The sequence below is a fragment of the Pygocentrus nattereri genome, chromosome 24, assembly GCF_015220715.1.
Source record: "Pygocentrus nattereri isolate fPygNat1 chromosome 24, fPygNat1.pri, whole genome shotgun sequence".
Classification (NCBI taxonomy): Eukaryota; Metazoa; Chordata; class Actinopteri; order Characiformes; family Serrasalmidae; genus Pygocentrus; species Pygocentrus nattereri.
In genome coordinates, this window is record NC_051234.1 from 13,528,005 (window position 1) to 13,547,129 (window position 19,125).

Below are 19,125 nucleotides of genomic sequence, written 5' to 3' on the forward strand. Positions count from 1 at the left end.
GGTGAGTGTCATGATTGGGTATAAAGGGAGCATGGGTATAAAGGATGGGGCGAGGTTCACCACTTTGTGAACAACTGCACGAGCAAATAGTCCAACAGTTTAAGAACAACGTTTCTCAACATGCAATTGCAAGGAATTTAGGGATTTCATCATCTACAGTCCATAATATCATCAAAAGAAAAATCTCTGCAAGTAAGCGGCAAGGCAGAAAACCAACATTGAATGCCTGTGACCTTCGATCCCTCAGACGGCACTGCATTAAAAACCCACATCATTCTGTAACGGATATTACCACATGGGCTCAGGAACAGTTCAGAAAACCATTGTCAGTGAACACAGTTAATCACTCCATCTACAAGTGCAAATTAAAACTCTGCCATGCAAAGCGAAAGCCATATATCAACACCATCCAGAAACGCTGCCAGCTTCTCTGGGCCCGAGCTCATCTGAGATGGACTGACGCAAAGTGGAAAAGTGTCCTGTGGTCTGACGAGTTCACATTTCTAATTGTTTTTGGAAATCATGGATGTTGTGTCCTCCGGGTCAAAGAGGAAAAGGACTGTCTGGATTGTTGTCAGCGCAAAGTTCAAAAGCCAGCATCTCTGATGGTGTGGGGGTGTGTTAGTGCCCATGGCATGGGTAACTTGCACATCTGTGAAGGCACCATTAATGCTGAAAGGTACATACAGGTTTTGGAGCAACATATGCTGCCATCCAAGCAACGTCTTTTTCAGGAACGTCCTGCTTATTTCAGCCAGACAATGCCAAGCCACATTCTGCACGTGTTACAACAGCGTGACTTCGTAGTAAAAGAATGTGGGTACTAGACTGGCCTGCCTGCAGTCCAGACCTGTCTCCCATTGAAAATGTGTGGTTCATTATGAAGCACACAATACGACAACGGAGACCCCGGACTGTTGAGCAGCTGAAGTTGTACATCCAGCAAGAATGGGAAAGAATTCCACCTACAAAGCTTCAACAGTTAGCGTCCTCAGTTCCCAAACGCTTATTGAGTGTTGTTAAAAGGAAAGGTGATGTAACACAGTGGTAAACATGCTCCTGTCCCAACTTTTTTGGAACGTGTTGCAGGCATCAAATTCAAAATGAGTGAATATTTGCAAAAAACAAAGTTTATACGTTTGAATATTAAATATCTTGTCTTTGTAGTGTATTCAATTGAATATAGGTTGAAAAGGATTTGCAAATCATTGTATTCTGTTTTTATTTATGTTTTACGCAACGTCCCAACTTCATTGGAATTGGGGTTGTATGTCTGCTGCCTCAAAAATATTTTGTGGCCTTATTTGTGGCCTGATGTTATAACGGTTACAACAAAACTTAGTTACACCATCAGCCTGGATATATTTAGCACATCCTGGATACATTTGACACAAAACACTCAGATCGTACACATTGCTCAAATGTTGCTGTGAGGTAATAAACATTTTTGTGTCTGTGTGTGTGCAGGGCCATGAACAGGAGCACACGTTTGTATTTCAGCTTTCCAGCTCACGAGTGTGTAAGCAGCTGTGGAAGTGTGCAGTAGAGAGTCATGCGTTTTTCCGCCTCAGACAGCCCACCCAGACCAAGGCCAGCCGCAGTGACTTCACACGTCTTGGCTCACGCTTCCGCTTCAGGTACACATACACAATTCTCAACATGTCTGGCACAGATTGAATGGGAATTCCGCTCATTCAGAGTGGTTTGATGTGAAATGCACAGTTTTAGAGAACTTCTCAGTCAAAATTGTTCACTGTGGTAGTGATAGGAACCAGACATCTAAAAAAAAAAAAAAAAAAAGCTCCCTCACAGAAAACTGTTATATAAAATGTTTAACAATATGCTGCCTGATGCCTGAGATATTAATGACAGTGATGTTATCTCTGTGATTTTATTCTGCAAACATTTTAAAAACTCGGTGGAATTTTCCTTTAAGGCTGCACAATATATTGTTTGTTAATTGTTAATTTTTCTGGAGACTGCAATACTGTAAATGGAATTCAAGGCATTCACATGATCCAAGCAACATAAACATAACTTTGCTCAAAAATAATGCAGGCCTTTCTTTGGATCTAACAGTGTTTTCAGTATATTGCAAAACATATCTTAACAGCAATATATATGCTATTATAATCATATAACTATATTGTGCAGCCCTAGTGTAGATGTTTTCATGATTAGGGCTGAATTAATTTTTATATGGTTTTAGTGGAAGGACGGAGTACCAGGCGACTCACTCGGGCAGAGTGAGGAGGGCCAGCACTTTCGAGAGACGACCAAGTAAAAGATACCCCTCCAGAACACAGTCATTAGGCAAGGGTAAGTCCACATATCCTGTAATCTTCATACTGTATACACTAACACACCACTTTTGCCCCTCAGATTACAGACATCCATAAAAGCTGCTCCAAAATATGTTGGCAAATGTTAGCTGAATTTCAAATGTAGAATTTGTTCAGTATATTATAGTGATTCATATAATGCCTGCAAAGAATGCCTTCTTTTGAAATGTCATTTTATCTAAGTTAATTAATAAGTGAACTGAAAGTTTGGCTTAACAGTAATTTGACTATTTTTAAATTGCCCCCCCCAAAGGTACTTTAAACAACTGAAAGATTTGAGTGTTGATGAATACTAACAACACAACAAGGGGATATGAAATGCGTGCATTGGCACTGGTGGTGTCAATTTGTATATGTGTGATATTGTTTTCTAAAGCTGGTTAGTCTTTGTGTTATTGCTGACAAAGAAAGCATGCTCATATGTACTAAAAACATTTAGAAAAGCATGTCCCCAAAATTAAGGTGCATAATATAGGAATTTATTGAGTATTAAAATGTGCTGCTGGGATAAATGTGAAATTCTGTGATTTGAATGTAAATGTAATAGGCAAACATGACCAAATCTGTTTATTCGCACATTTTTTGAGCTTGTGACCAGACATTATTCACAATAATGTGAACTAGAACCGAGGCTTGGTTATTATTACATGCCTGTCTGTTCACATTACATCTTACAAGCGTAATGTTCTGCACTTAGTTCTCAAAGATACACACTACAGGGTTGTCATTTCACAACTACAAGGTTGTCAAAGCTTATTGTGTTACTGTTTCTTACAGTCATTACTCCTGCAAAACATCAACATTCAAGGTAGGTGTGCATGTCCCCCCTCTACATGGGTTGCAGTAATGTATTTCCATTTCAACTGACCTTTGATGAGCATTTTTCTGACTCTCTTTTCCCTCCACAGCCCTGACCCCAGCCTAAAACCGGTACACTTCAGATTCCTATATTAATGATTAATCAATGTAGAGGTCAAAGATTATTGAGGGAAATATATGAATAGGTTAATTTAATGAAAATGTTTTATTGTAAAAGGGCAACAAAGTTTGTATTTATTTGATTAGACCTTTCAAATTATTCATTTATTTTCTTGTTTAGTATCAACACAACATTCCGATTGGTCAGGAGCCCTGGGCTAGAACGCACACCCCTAGTTTGACCCCTCCCCTCTACATACAGCCCGTTGAATTTGGACACCCTCCACCACCTCACAGGTAAACATACATGCCCACCTGCTCTTATGTGTTCATTTTCTTATTTTAAAATCAACAAACTTTCAAATCTTGTATCTAATACTTGTCCATGTGTTTTTATTAATGGAGTAGTTCAGCAACCCTCATGTTTACATAATTTCCCCTTACCTAAAATGTTAATAAGCAGTCGGCACATTTGGTAATGTTTGGGCCAGGGGTGAAAAGTACTTGAGTAATTGTATGTTGTTGCTAGACATAGGTATTATTTTGAAGGACTGGTACTGTGCTCAATACTTTTTGACATTCACTCAAGTATATTTTTGGCCCCATCATTTCACTTTCAATTTTAAATGAGTGGGATTCTGATAAAAGTACTCATATCCTCCTTCATGGGTAATTTCTCGGTCCTTTTTTCCACCCCTGATTTTAGTTAAGGAATTCCACTGCTTTTTTTTTTCCAAAATGTTTTCCATAATTCAGTTATTGAGATGTAAACAAAGTCATTCAGAGTGGTTTGATGTGATTTGAAATGATTCATGTCAAACAAATTTCCATTCTTGATGTCTTTGCAATGGATCATAAGAACCAGGAATTGCGATGTCTGCTACGCAAATATAGCCATTTTATGTACTTTTCAAAACGATCAGTGACTCCATGTGTTCTAAGTTTTATATGTAATATTAATAGTGGCAAATTTGTGGTAAATCAGGAAAGTGTTCTTTGTTTATTATTTTGCTGTATGTGTACTTTTACAGCATGAGTGGGTTTTTAAAAATTCATTTTAGGTTTTTGTAATGTAGCTTTTAGGGCCTTAAACACTTCAGATGTCTGTTCATTTTCTGACACCACAGGTTTTTCTGGAATGGTGCATTTCAAACCACTGAATGACTTTTTTTTTTTGTTTACATCTTAACTGTTACATTATGTAGCATTTTTGAAAAATCAGTTCTCTTTAGAGGAAGTTTGTGTCCATTTAAATTTTGGCTAAACTATTGTTTGCTCTTTGAACATGAGCTTAGCTGTTTTGGTTTGCATGTATTTGTTCTATGTTATATATGCATCTTGCATGTGTATCCGGTCTAGACCACCCCATGCAGACAGACCCTTCGTGAACAAGGTGGTGCCCGACGGCAGGTGCGTGTCTAACAACACTGGCCAGAGTGTGTCTGTGAAGTACAAAGACAAAGTCATGACCGCACTCTGAGTGTATTTGAGGATGAATGTTGCACACCCCAATGAGAAGGACAGCACTAAACAGCCCAAAAAGAAAGCCACATCCCATCACAGCTGCTCCAACATCCTCAGTCCTCCATCCTTCATCATGCAGTGTCATCCTACCCACACGAATGCACCATGGATGCCATCATTCACACATTCATAACACATGGATCACTCATCATGTGACTGGACTATCAAATTGTACCTTAGCTGTGCTCTCACTGGACTAAAGCATACTTACTTGGACATGGACGCTTGTATGTTTGATTTTATTGTCTTGCTTTTTGATGATCAAATACCGATTTCTTCACAATAATAGTTAGGAACAGTCATCAAAGTAATGTGAAACTTAATTGTGTATCGGTTGCTTCATTAGATCCGTAAAGCAGTGGTTGTTTTAAAGTTTTAAGTGCATTAGTGTGATCAATTGTTCTGGGGCTACTGGAATGTACCGTAGGTCTGTGTGAATGACTTGTACACCAAAGTTTACTCAGCGTTAGAATCATCAGTGTGACATCACACAGGAGGGGTACCCTATATTGTTTACAAATACTAACTTAATATATTGCATGCCAAGACTTCCAGTTGTCTTGAATCAAAGTTTTCTCTTCAAACATTATGATGAAGCAGTTCGCCAAGTGTCTTTGATGTTGCCTTATTGGACGCATGCAAAAGTGACTATTGCTGCTGCTGCACACTCCTCCAGTGCCTTTTTCTGACCACAAAATCTCTTAAAAAGTGAGGCGTTTGTAGCTGTCAATGATTAAGAATTGCAATGGAAACTGCCTTAATGAATAAATGCACAGTTTACATGGATTGATGTGCTGGTCATATTATTTCAGTGCTGGATTTTGGTGCTTCATTCTTGTACAAAGCTTTGCAATTTAGTCTCTCAGTGCTTTCCAGTATTTTCTAAATGCGTGAAGTGAGCAATGCTCTGCATGTGTTTATGACTGACCTGCCCCAGAGGAAATGCTTTTAGACTGAATTAGGTAAATTGGTTTGGAAGTGGTATTCAAAATGTGACGTTCATTTGCATACTCTTACTGTGTACTCTGTGTGGAAGTGTGCGTGACTGACTTTGTACCTGTGATCCACATGTTGGGCTAATGTGTACAGTACTGTGGAACAAGCTTTAGGCCAGCCAAGAAAATCTGTCTGGACAGTAAAAGTTTTTGCTTAGACAGTTATGGACTGTAACCTATTTGTTCTCATATACATCTCTCAGCCACCCTTTTACCCATTCACCATTGGTCAGTTACTGGCAACAGGACCACTGTTGACCAGATATTGTTGGCTGGTGGACCCTTCTCTAAACAGTTGTGACTGACATGTCATTGGCATGGTAATGTAAGTGGCTCAGGTACAGTGTTACACAGTGACCTTGCTAGTTTGAGTTGTCCACCACCCAAAAATACCCAGTGAGGAGTGGTTTGGTCCAGAACCTGACTACTGGTTGGCTGGAGAATGGCTAATACACATAGTGCATCCATGGGTGGGCTGCTCTAAGGTGGACATATGAGACAGATGTTTATAGTAAATGCACCAGTTGGTGTGCAGTAACCAGAAATGATAATTCTGACTATATAGTTATTATTCTGATGATAGTAACTGACTAATGTATTAGCTAAAACTGTATAAGATGATCACTGCAAATACTGGGCCTCCTTGAGGATAGGTGACACGCACTGGCCAAAACATAAAATTACTATTTGTGTCTCTCTTTAGATTTTTCCACATGTTTAACCTTTACTGAGGAAAAAAAGTGCTTCTATCCCAGGCAAAGGACTTCATAATTTTAATAGGCAGCCTAAGGCTTTTGCGCAGTACTGTAAATTTGTAATTTTGTCCTGAAATGTAAGGCATTTTATAGTTTTCTGCAGTGCGCTGTGTGATGTCGTTTTATAGTTTCCCTTTGAGCAGTGCAGACACTCAGAGATTCAGCCTGGAAGAGAATGAAGCCCCGCATTCTGGAAAGGTCTATCGCTGCTACCATCGCCATGGATACGAGAAACAAGAAGCCCAGTGTCTTTCGTTAACCAAACCTAGTGAGTCTTAATATGAAGCAGCATTAACTAAGAAACTAATAAAGGCATCTAATGTGTTATGTTGCTTTTATACATTAGTTTTGGATAGAAAATAAAGCAAAGACGCCCCAAATATGGTTGCAAATATTTAAATCATTGGCGATTTCTTCTGCCAAAATAGTAGTTCCAGTGGAAAATGTGTGGAGTACGCTACTGAACGAGTCCAAAATGAATGGGTTAATATGGGGTGTTTTGAGGTGTATCGTAGTTTATAAATGCTTAAATGTTTTTATATAATACAATACATTGATTTCCTGAACCCACAACAACGTGAAACATTTTAACAGCACCAATGTCACATTTTTAAATACTTTTGAACTCCAGTTTTTTTACTTTACATCAGTGCCTCATGTAAGTTTATGGCATCAGTAAGTGCAAACAACTTCACTCAGCCAATGAGCTGCTCGGCTCGCCAACCAATCAGCACTCAGTTGCAGTAATGCTAGCATTTACAGCCCAAACCCATATGCTGTATAAAAAAGGAAATATGCAGCTATCTTTTCTTTGTTTTTTAGTAAATGTATTTGAAGGAAGGTACTGAAGTAACTTATTTTAACTTTTTTCGTTTTTGGCTGATTTAACTCCATACACCCCCATTCATTTACGACCTGCTCAGGAGGAAATCCCTTTTAACAATTTTCTTTGGAATGATACATGTATGATTAAAAAGGTAGCATATATTGGTACAAAATACAGTTTCTGTCACCACACTGTCAACAAAGCAATAATTACAGACATAACAGAATTAAGTGATTCTATTATAATAATAATAATAATGAGTAGCATGAGCAGTCTGTGCAGCTTCACTTGTGTTTTATGTTTCAGAGTCATGGGTTATTCCTGCTGGACACCCAGAAGAGTATGACCGACCTTTGCCAAGTCCAAATCATTTGGACCCAGATTCTACACCCTGGCCAGCCCTTCACATCAACATCGATACAGTCAGTGATGGACAGGTTGCATTTGTTTCAGAGACAAAGAGGGATCTGACCATAATTGACAGTTGTGAAATAATGACTGACATGTCTGTCAACCGATCGCGATCATCTCTAAGCTCAATTTGCTCCATTAAGCGAAGGGAAAATTCCAACAAAACTCCTCACATCAAACTACAGTAAGAACAGCAGTGGCAGTAAATTAGTTTGAATAATTTGACTAAGGTTTGGTGAAAGGTGCTACTGAGAAATGTATAAGAAACTTATAGATCAATGGCAAAACTACTACACATACCTGTTTGCGCTAAGATGAACTAAACCTCATCTAACCTCCTGTATTTGCTAACTCATTTTAATATCTAGTGATAAATAACATTACAGAACAATATTAAGCTCAGTTCAGTTAGTAAGCAAAGTTACCTTTTCTTTACTTAACTGTTGAAAGTTGACTTGATATATTAAACAGAACTTTTTTGTTCTCTCATTTATGAATAAAACATTCTGTCTATATTCTGTTAATAGTACAGCGCTTATACACATGCAGTCATTTTTATAGTTTTATTTAAGTTGGCTAAGATACCTTGTGTACAGGACGACAAGACTTCTTCCGCTTATAACCTTGCACTGACCATCAAGTGATGGTGCTTGCTCATCTAAAAGGGTAGCTTCCATGGCTCAATCCTCCTCCCTTATTAGACATGAAAACTCGCAGCTGAAAGCTTGACAGACATAACAACAACATAGGACTTTTACAATTTATGCAAACAGTCAATTGTGGAAAAGATCTTTCTTTCTCCAGGATTCTCAGTTATGTTGAAAACCACCCATGTCACTTTTATGCATTTAGATGTCTACATTACATGGCTAAAACTTTGTGGGCAATGCTTCCAATTAGTGGGTCTTTCATAGACAAAAATAGGGTATACTGAGGAGCTCAGTGACTTTCAGACTTGAAGCACTGAGATAGGATACTCTCTTTCCAACAAGTCAGTTCTTCAACTTTCAGCCCTGCTAGAGCTGTCCTAATCAACTGTAAGCGCTATTATTCTGAAGTGGAAGTCTAGGAGTGACAACAGCTCAGCCATAAAGCAGTAAACCATACAAGCTCACAGAATGGGAGCACAGCACTCACTCAAGTTGCATATTGCCTCTGGAAGTAACGCCTGTAAAAGAACTGTGCATTAGATGTTTCACAAATAGGTTTTTGTGGCCAGGCAGCTGCAAACAATCCTAAGATCAATATGTACAATGCTAAGTGTCGAATATAATGGTGTGAAGCACGCTGCCATTGGACCCTGGAACAGTGGAAATGCATTCTCTGGTGTGATGACTAATGCTTCACCATCTGGCAGTCTGGGTTTGGTGGATGCCAGGAGAACACTACCCGCCCAAATGAATATTGCCAACTGTTGGAGGAGAAATAATGGTCTAGGGCTTTTTTCATAATTTGTGTTGGCCCCCTGGCGATTAAAATCTTAATGCTGCAACCTTCAATGATATCCTAGATGATAATGTACTTCCAAATTTATGGCAACAGTTTAGGGAAGGCGCTTTCCTGTTTCAGCCTGATCATGGCCTTGTGCACAAAACATAGTCAATACAGAAACACTTTTGTAAGTCTGTTGAAGAAGTTGATTTGTCCTGCACAGAGTCCTGATCATAACAACACTGAGCACATTTAAGATGACCTGGAACACCATTTGTAAGCTAGGCTTTGTCACCCAACATCAGTGACCTGACCTTACTAATGCTTTTGTGGCTGAATGACGCAAATCCCCACAGCTATGTTCCACAATGTAAAGCCTTCTCAGATGAGTGGAGGCTGTTATAGCTGCAAAGGGAGGACCAACTCATATTAATGCCCATAATTTTGGAATTGTGTGTCAGATAAGCATGTACTGATGTGATATTTTGTTGTACACTTACTTTTCACAGTGTAATGTACATTGCTTGTCATTTTGGGGACATCCTGCCTCTGAGTAACTGGGTATATTTTGCAACACAACTTCATGTTCACAAAATTATCTTTTGTGGATATTGAATACATAGAACAGAAATCAAATATGTTAAATAATGTGGTGCTAATGAGGTGTGACATCACAGCAAGAAATAAAAGGTGGGCTATGACTTTATTCCCAGGGTAGTATTTTCAGTAATACTGTCACATATATATACACTATATTTCCAAAGGTATTCACTCACCCATCCAAATCATTGAATTTAGGTGTTCCAATCACTTTCGTGGCCACAGGTGTATAAAACCAAGCACCTAGGCATGCAGACTTTTTCTACAAATATTTGTGAAAGAATGAGTCGCTCTCAGGAGCTCAGTGAATTCCAGTGTGGTACCGTGATGCCATGTGTGCAACAAGTCCAGTTGGGACATTTCCTCGCTACTAAATATTCCACAGTCAACTGTCAGTGGTATTATAACAAATTGGAAGCAGTTGGGAACGACAGCAACTCAGCCACAAAGTGGTAGGCCACGTAAATGACAGAGCAGGGTCAGCGGATGCTGAGGCGCATAATGCACAGAGGTCGGCAACTTTCTGCAGAGTCAATCACTACAGACCTCCAAACTTCATGTGGCCTTCAGATTAGCTCAAGAACAGCATAGAGAGCTTCATGGAATGGGTTTCCATGGCCGAGCAACTGCATTGAAGCCTTACATCACCAAGTGCGATGCAAAGCATCAAATTCAGTGGTGTCAAGAGCCACCACTGGGCTCTAGAGGAGTGGAGACATGTTCTCTGGAGTAACGAATCAGTTATCTGTCTGGCAATCCAAAGGACAAGTCTGTGTTTGGCAGTTGCCAGGAGAACAGTACTTGTCTGACTGCAATGTGCCAAGTGTAAAGTTTGCTAGAGGGAGGATTAGGGTGTGGGGTTGGTTTCAGGCGTTGGGCTCGGCCCCTTAGTTCCAGTGAAAGGAACCCAATGCTTCAGCAGACCAAGACATTTTGGATAACTTCATACTCCTAACTTTGTGGGAACAGTTTGGGGATGGCCCTTTCCTGTTCCAAAATGACTGTGCACAAAGCAAGGTCCATAAAGACATGAATGAGTGACTTTGGTGTGGAAGAACTAAACACACTCCTACACCTTGTGAAAAGCCTTCCCAGAATAGTTGAAACTGTTATAGCAGCAAAGGGTGGGCCGATATCATATTAAACCCTATGGATTAAGAATAGGATGTCACTCAAGTTCATATGTGTTTAAAGGCAGATGAGCGAATACTTTTGGAAATATACTGTATATGTGACATACATTATTGTGAAAACATAAAGACCACCCTTCATGTGATTTCCAATCAAAATTGCTGCCTTATTTATTTTCAGGAGATTTTTTTGAAGAGATTACACATTTAGCAAAAAGGGCTCTGTTTAGTATGGAAAAAGGGTTATTGACTCGTCACAATAATGGAACCTTCTTTGGTGCTGTGTATTATTTCTATAGAACCTTGGTTAAAGATCTGTTTTTCCATTAAGGAGAAGAATCCTTTGACCAAGCAAAGAACCATTGCCTTTACTAAAGAACCCTTGAAGAGTCTTTTTAAATAGCAGAAGTTAAAGGAAAATAAGTGAAAAATATGAGTTTCCAAAACTGAAGTTCAATAATGTATTAAAAGATTAAAAGAGAAAATGGGACTAACATTCAGGTGAAATCTGATAGACCATCAAAACCACCTCCATCGAATAAGCAGTACTTAAAGCTTGACAAGAGAACATCAAGCTCTGCTCTTGCTTCAGATCTGAAAAAAATCCACGGTCTTTTCACGATGAGAAGACCACAGTATAGGTCCGAAGCATATGTAGCTGTCAAGAACCTGTTACTGAGAAAAGAATATAGACCAAGTAAATTGCAAAACAAACAAAAAAGCTGCTGGTGTTTTTAGCACACTGGCCACCCCAGAGTCCGGACTTCAACATCACTCAATGTGTTTGAGATTACTTGGATCATGAAATGCAAGAAATGCAACCAATTTCTTTGGAGGTGTGGTAAAAATACCTGCAGATGTCTTTGAAAAACTGACTTCTGAAACGAATGAAAGCTGTAGTAAAGTCAAAGGGGGGCATGCTAAGTGCTGAAACATTTGATATTACATGTACTAGTTCAGGCTTCTGTATAGTTTTCTGGTAAATATGTCTTCTCCCTTTTTCCCAAATGCAATTTGACTAGCAATGAAGGGTGGTCTCTGACTGTTGCACAGGACTGTATTTTCTTCAAAATAATCCTGATTATTGTTTGAAATGCTATTTCATTGCAAACCGCCAAAAGAAAATAATGCTCACTTGTAGTAAACGTTTTGAAAAGCAGGATGTCCCCTAACATCATTATATTATATGGCTACCTAAGCCAAAGTCTGTTTTGCTGCACACAGGCAGAAGAAAAGCCGTTATCGGAGAAAAGCCTCCCCTCGTCTCCCTGTGGCTTACAAGATCAACTCAAAAGCAATATTCTGAGAGTGAGTCATGTGCACCATACCTTCACTTACACTCTACATGTGTATTGCTTTGGGAACAATGTATACATACATCAGGGAAATTTGTAAAACTGATTGTGTTTGCATCAAATTAAAGCACCATTGATTCTGTCAGACAACAATTTTTAGGTGCAATGTTTCAAATATAATTGCACCCCATCATGAGCCCACCTGGGATTAGACCATTCACAACACAATTATTCACAACACCATATTGCATCAGTCGAAAAATAAAAATAAAGGGTGATCATTTTTTGTAGAAGATCATGGAAATTGTGGTGTTTTTTTTTTCTTTCTGTTTGATCAGCTCACATTTGTGTTTTTACATTCATAATTCTGAAATAAAAGAATGAACATGTACAAATGTAACCTTCGTAATATATATATATATATATATATATATATATATATATATATATATATATATATATATATATATATATACACACACCAGGTTAATGCTTTAAAATGCAAATATGTCTAAACCAACAGCCTCAGCCTTAGACGCACTGCCCTCAGATGTAAAGATATAAAGGCAGATGTCTGGCTTGCGGAAGTAAAATAACAATGATCTGCTGAATGTAGCATAGCTGAAATTCACAGTATAACCCATTAAACTCTGGGCTACTGTACTTTTATATTGTTAGTAACCTGATTGCTTTTTGTCCAGTAACGTATTTGAATTATTTGGTCACTCCTTTGATATTTTATTGAATTTCTAAGTGAAAATATGTCCACATCCCTTACAGGGAACATACCTCTCCACATTTTAATGCACAGTTACTGTTTATTTGTTAAATTTAACATGGGGGGGCACAAATTATGGGCTGTGCAAAAGTTACAGCACATTTTATGTTGTATATTTTATTTTTTCTAATATGTTAAATTCATCAAATAAAGAGCAACTGTGCAGTACTAAAATGTGCACAAAAATGCCATATTTAAGTTCCCTGTAGAGGATGTGTTAACTTATTTTCACTTAAAGATTAAGGTGGTTAAGCAGGAACGGAAGTCAGTAGTTAAGAACTGAAGGCCATAGGTAAGGCCATAACTGTCAATGACTACTGTTAGAAGCCTATCAGATTATATGTTAGTATGAATATGTGAAGAGCTCAGTGTATTGTGAGGCGGGTGAAACAATGTCTATGGTTAAATAATTCTAGTTTGAAGCCCGAAAGGTGTTTTTGGGGTCGTTATATTGCTCTGGAATTAATTTCTTCTGATTAAGCACATTCCAGAGGGTATCGTATGATGTATTTTTATTTATCAGCTTTCCTGATATTTGTTCTTCATCCTCAAATTGCACTGGTTTTCCGTGCTTGACTGATAGTGGATGGTTGTAGACATGGCTGGAAGTGTGTTTTATTGCTTCAGCGGCACATATACTCTCTGGTGTTTCTTCAAGAGATCTCAAATTTAGAGTCACCAGTCTTTAAAACCTTAATCCACATATTAGATGTCCGATTTTGGTGTTCTAGTGCAATATTTCTTCTTTTTTTGTCTATTGTATAGTTGTTAGGAGTCCCATTTTCTCACTATGTATTAAGAATTTTTAAACTCCAATTTAGTAATGTTTTTTTTTTTCTCTCCATATAATTCCCTTTGACTTTCCCCTTCCTTATGGAAGTGGATTAGCTTATATAATTAGATTTTTAGCTTAGCTTTGGCATTTTTAAGCAAAGCTCCTAAAGTGTGCTTGGGTAGTTGCTTCTGTGAACGTTAGTGTCTCTTTGAAGGGTAATAATGAAAGTGACATCATTGTCAACAGCTTTGCTTGAAAGGACACAGCTGTAACTGGTTGGATTTAAGATGGAAGAGTTAAAGGGGCAGCACAATCATAAAGAGTGGATAAATTTAATACTGATCAATTTGATATGGCTTTCATGTAATTTCCTGTTAAAGTATGTTTATGCAAATTCGTCTGACACTGAGACATGAATAACTTGCCTGTTTTGAATGAAATGAAATGAAAAGGTCTGTGATGTTCACACAGTACTGTATATCAGTCTTAAAGGAACAGTAACAAAATCCAAACGTTTTTTGGAACATAAAACCTGTAGGCTGTCTGTTCACATGCACAATTTGTCAGCTGCCCAGTTAATGGCTGTTTGAACCAGAAATAAAGGTCTCTGACTTTTGCACAATACTGTATATGTGCCAGCTTTCATCAAAATACACTTTCTTTTTCCACAGCATGTAATGCATAGTGAGAGTGGAAGTTCGAGGGGTAACTCCTCCAGTGGTGACCAGGTGAACAGGTGTGTATTTCTGTGACAGGTTTTTACTCCAAAAGCTTCCCTTAAACTTTGTGCTTGGGAATCCTTTTCTACTGTCTTTTTATCTGGACTCATTTTCCCAGACTCCCCAGCTCCTCTCAGGATTCAGCTTCTAGCAGTATGAACATGGAGAGGCCGAGAGTGGAACGGCGCAAACGTCTTGTCAGACAGTACAGCTTGTGAGTCACACATATACACTATATTCACTGTCTGAGGCCCACTAATATGTAGAAAAGGGCCTTTATATGTGAAGCCTAATCTTTTTCATTCAGAAAAGGTTTGGAATAATTTCTATAGGCATATTAAGTTTAAAACTTAATCTGGCTCAGATATTTTTATAGATCTTATCCACTGACTATAGGATAACAAACACATGACATACCTAGATTCTTAATGGCAACAGTGCTAAATAAATACATAAAGAAAGAAGGAACATATGAAAATTAATTCAAGTGAATATAATAATAACAATAGTGCAATTTTCAAGTTTACTTACAGCTGCTGTGTCTCAACCAAACTGGTGCTCTCTAGCTAGTGAGCTAATAGTTAAAGTATACTGCTTAGTTATTGTTGTGACAATCATGGGTGTGAAATTGCGTAATGTCACCGGTGGAAAAATCTCTCACTCCATTTCTGATTTTATTTATTTTTTTACTGAGTTTGAAAATATCAGCTGCCCTTGTGTTAAATTCATGATTGGTTGAGCAATAGAACTGCTTCAAAATGACTTTCTTGTTCTATTAATTTCCATTCAAAGTTTCTTTTTTCCCTTCTTCTGAAAAGTTGCTCATTTGGAGAGATGATGTTTTGTTGCAACAGAAGTGAGCAGTAGTCATATTAGAGATCCAAGAAAAAGACTACTGGGAACAGTCAAATTCCCCTGTGCAGTTGCCCTGAAGAAAAAAAAAAAGATATTGTATTGTAAGTTAATTTGTAAAAATGTATAAATCACAGTGTATTGAAAATAAACATTCATTTTGCAATACGATTGTTCTCTGAAGAACACTTATTTTTCACTTCAGAATCAATAAAATGCAATTTGACCTGGGACACCCAAACTATTTGACTTTACATTCCTCATCCATTTTTTTATTATTTTATTTTTTATTACTTTGATACAACATAGTAGTGTCACAGGCTGTCTAATTTTGCTGATCAAAATTAGTATGATGTAACAAAAAGCAACTTTTTTTAAACTATGGCTTGTTTTTAACCAGCAGCACCACACTTTCCAGTTAATAGTGGATTACTTTCTAATTGGGAAAGTGCCAGAGCTTTCTTCCTGTTCTCATTACGATAGAAACAGGGAACAGAAGCACCTTACAAAAAACAGTGTGAACCCCCAAGAAAAAAAAATGTGCAGTTCACCTCATTTTTTTTCTTCCTTCATAAAGAAATGTAATGTGAACCCCTCCCCCCATCGCTCCTCACCCACAAATAAACATCGGCCCTGTCATCAGGATCTGTGGTTAGGAGTCCAAGAGAGCATTATTAGCCTTACTGTCCCCTTTGCAACCCAAATTCACATAAATTTAAAAAAATTGAAAAATTCACAAAAATTAATAAAAAAGGTTAAAAAATATTGTGACAATTTTATATTGTGAGGCCTAGAGATTCCAGGTAACAAATGCACTGCTTTGTATCCAATAGTAATCACAGTGATGAAGATGACCTCCCAGAAGCTCTTGCTGCCATTTCTTCTGAGAGCAGCATGGGAAAATCTGCATCTAACAGTTCGCTGGACAAACAGGTCCAGCCACCTATCTACCCACCGGTAACTTTTATACTGAGGTTTCTTTGGGTAGTTCTACACAGTTCATTCATTACAACTGAATAAATTTGACTTCATTCTTTAGCAGAAAAGTGTCCCTCCATTGGAGCACTGTGACAAATCTCCTCTGTTCTACCCAAGCCCGGTCCCTCACCTGCTGCCATTCAGTCCACACTCAGACAGGTAATGTACACATATATCAACATACACTATATGGCCAAAGGGATGTGGACATTACATCTGTATGAGCTTGTTGAACATCCTCCTCCAAAATCAAGGGCTGCTGCCACAAAGCTGGAAGAAAATATTTGTCTGTAATGTCTGTGCTGTGGCATTAGCATTGAACAAAGGGGCAGAGCCCAAACCCTGAAAACCAGCTCCAGACCATTATCCCTCCTCCACCAAACTGTTGGTACTATGCATTCCGCTAGGTAAAACTGGCATTGCGCATAGTGACTTTAGGCTTGTGTTCAGCTGCTTAGCCACTGAACCCTATTTCCTGATGCACAGCACTTGTGCTGAAGTTTTTAGGTGCTGCTAAGCTGTTTATTGTATGCAGGGTTGGGATAGCTACTGAAAAGTTAGTAGTTAGCTAATTTGTAGCTATTTTCCCACAACTTGTAACTAGCTACAATTTAGCTACTTTTCCAGAAAGAGTAGTAGCTACTTTTTGGCTACTTTCAAAGCACGGTTGTCAGAATGTTTGTGAATCTCCACCTGACACACCAAACAAGCCCAACTGATAATGTGAAAAGATGCTGCATTTAATCATGTGAAGGAAAGAAACACACACTTGAAAAGCTGCAAATATACAAAAAGATCACCACAAAGTGAGTTTAAGTGTAACAAACAATCAAACTTACAAAACCACATGTGTGATATCCAACCAGAAGACACAGAAGAGAATTAAGACTAAAGGCAAAGTAAATCATTCCAAATTTTGCTAACAAAAATAACCGAATACAAACCAGATAATTTTGTGCAAAATGTTGTGAACTGTTGAAATGAAACTGCTCCAATATAAACATTTCAGCAAGATACACTGATGAATCATAACATTATGAGCACTTCCTTGTTTCTACGCTAATTGTCCATTTTATCAGCTCCTCTTACTATATAGGTGCACTTTGTAGTTCTACAGTTACAGACTGTAGTCCATCTGTTTCTCTGCATACTTTGTTAGAAGTAGTTTTACCCTGTTCTTCAGTGGTCAGGACCACCACAGAGAGCAGGTACTATTTAGGTGGTGGATCCTTCTCAGCACTGCAGTAACACTGATGAGGTGGTGATGTGTTAGTGTGTGTTGTGCTCGTCTATAAGCACCTCAGTGTCCCTGCTAGACTGAGAATAGTCCACCAACCAAAAACATCCAGCCAACAGTGTCGATGAAGAATTGATGAAGGACTAGAGGATGACCAACACAAACTGTGCGGCAGCAGATGAGCTATCGTCTCTGACTTTACATCTACAGGGTGAACCGACAACGCAGGTGCGTCTAATAGAGTGGACAGTTAGTGGACACAGTGTTTAAAACTCCAGCAGCACTGCTGTGTCTGATCCACTTATACCAGCACAACACACACTAACGCACCACCACCACGTCAGTGTTGCTGCAGTGCTGAGAATGATCCAGCACCCAAAAAGTTTCTGCTCTGTGAGGGTCCATGGGGGTCCTGATCACTGAAGAACAGGGTAAAACTACTTCTAACAAAGTATGCAGAGAAACAGATGGTCTACAGTCTGTAACTAGAACTATAGTGCAACTATGTAGTAAGAGGAGCTGATAAAATGGACAATGAGTGCAGAAACAAGGAGGTGCTCATAATGTTATGCCTGATTGGTGTGTGTACAGACATCACATTCAGAGAAAAGCGGCTACAGCTGAGCTGAAGTTTAAAGCAGAGCAAAGAAAGTCTGAGTTTGCGTTTATATTTTTAGCCTGTATATCAGTACATACTGAGATATACTTACAGCCAAGAGGGTAAAACGGACATAAAATGTCGTGCCTCCCAAGGTGGTTTGATTTTTGCGACCCCTGAGTTAAGCCTGTTAGTTAGGCGTGATCAGCGCGTGGGGCGTGCTCGTGCACATTTGCTCGAGCTGTCCACGGCTCAGTCATTACTGCACAGTCGCCACCAGCCTGGTGAACGACTGCGTACTGTGCTTCATTTTTCCTGGATTGTCTGAAGCCTGTAACGAAATTGTAGTGAAAATTTTCGCTATAGTTACACAAAAATTTGTAGCTGCTACAGCTACTAGCTACATTTCATAAAACTGTAGCGGCTAAGGCTACTAGCTACTAATATTTGTAGCTAACTACAAAAAGTGGCGTGCTACTTAGCTACTCTCCCAGCCCTGGTCTTATGGGTATGTGCTTGATTTTATACACTTCTTAGCAATGAGTGTTTGAAACGCTCAAACACAATCATTAAGTGGGGTGTCCACATATTTCTGGCCATATAGTGAATATTCGTATGCAAACACACTCTGATCTCTTATCTGGAATGTGTTGTGATGTACTAAGCTTACATTTATTTTATTCTTCTTTCTCTCTTTTTACTCGTTTGTGTGCTTGCACTGGTTGTCCATGTGTTGTATTTTTTTGTGTGTGCGTGTGTTTTAGCAGTGAAGAGCTGAAAATGGACAGAGAAAAACTGCTGAGAGCATTACTAATGACAGAACTCTGAAACCTTATGCACATCCAGGCGCATAATTTACAGAACTTACCTAGGTACTTTTTTTTATATATATGAACAAACTTAAGTCTATTTTTAATGATAAAGCTGACTGCCCTTCTAACCATATCTGCAATCTCATTAT

The 19,125-nt window shown here is 38.6% G+C and overlaps 2 protein-coding genes across 6 annotated transcripts in view; one reads left to right on the top strand and one right to left on the bottom strand.

Annotated features, from left to right (window-relative positions):
- The window catches only part of epb41l4b (erythrocyte membrane protein band 4.1 like 4B), a 38,941-nt gene that overhangs the window by 19,447 nt on the left and 369 nt on the right, over positions 1-19,125 (top strand). The window contains exons 11-24 of one of the 5 annotated variants that reach the window (XM_017723844.2): positions 1,468-1,637; positions 2,210-2,319; positions 3,120-3,150; positions 3,251-3,272; positions 3,442-3,557; positions 4,620-4,670; positions 6,663-6,802; positions 7,667-7,782; positions 12,157-12,240; positions 14,452-14,516; positions 14,618-14,713; positions 16,185-16,308; positions 16,394-16,488; positions 18,929-19,125. The exon at positions 18,929-19,125 is cut by the window's right edge and continues 369 nt beyond it. In XM_017723844.2, coding sequence (XP_017579333.2) covers positions 1,468-1,637; positions 2,210-2,319; positions 3,120-3,150; positions 3,251-3,272; positions 3,442-3,557; positions 4,620-4,670; positions 6,663-6,802; positions 7,667-7,782; positions 12,157-12,240; positions 14,452-14,516; positions 14,618-14,713; positions 16,185-16,308; positions 16,394-16,488; positions 18,929-18,992 — 1,284 coding nt within the window. In that variant the 3' untranslated portion in view covers positions 18,993-19,125. Of the gene's footprint in view, positions 1-1,467; positions 1,638-2,209; positions 2,320-3,119; positions 3,151-3,250; positions 3,273-3,441; positions 3,558-4,619; positions 4,671-6,662; positions 6,803-7,666; positions 7,783-12,156; positions 12,241-14,451; positions 14,517-14,617; positions 14,714-16,184; positions 16,309-16,390; positions 16,489-18,928 lie in introns of all 5 variants that reach the window. The other 4 variants (XM_037533982.1, XM_017723842.2, XM_017723843.2 and 1 more) reach the window with 4 other exon arrangements.
- The window catches only part of esrp1 (epithelial splicing regulatory protein 1), a 29,085-nt gene continuing 25,120 nt past the window's right edge, over positions 15,161-19,125 (bottom strand). The window contains exon 16 of the mRNA XM_017723845.2: positions 15,161-15,427. The gene's annotated coding sequence lies outside the window, so the exon portion shown is untranslated. The remainder of the gene's footprint in view (positions 15,428-19,125) is intronic.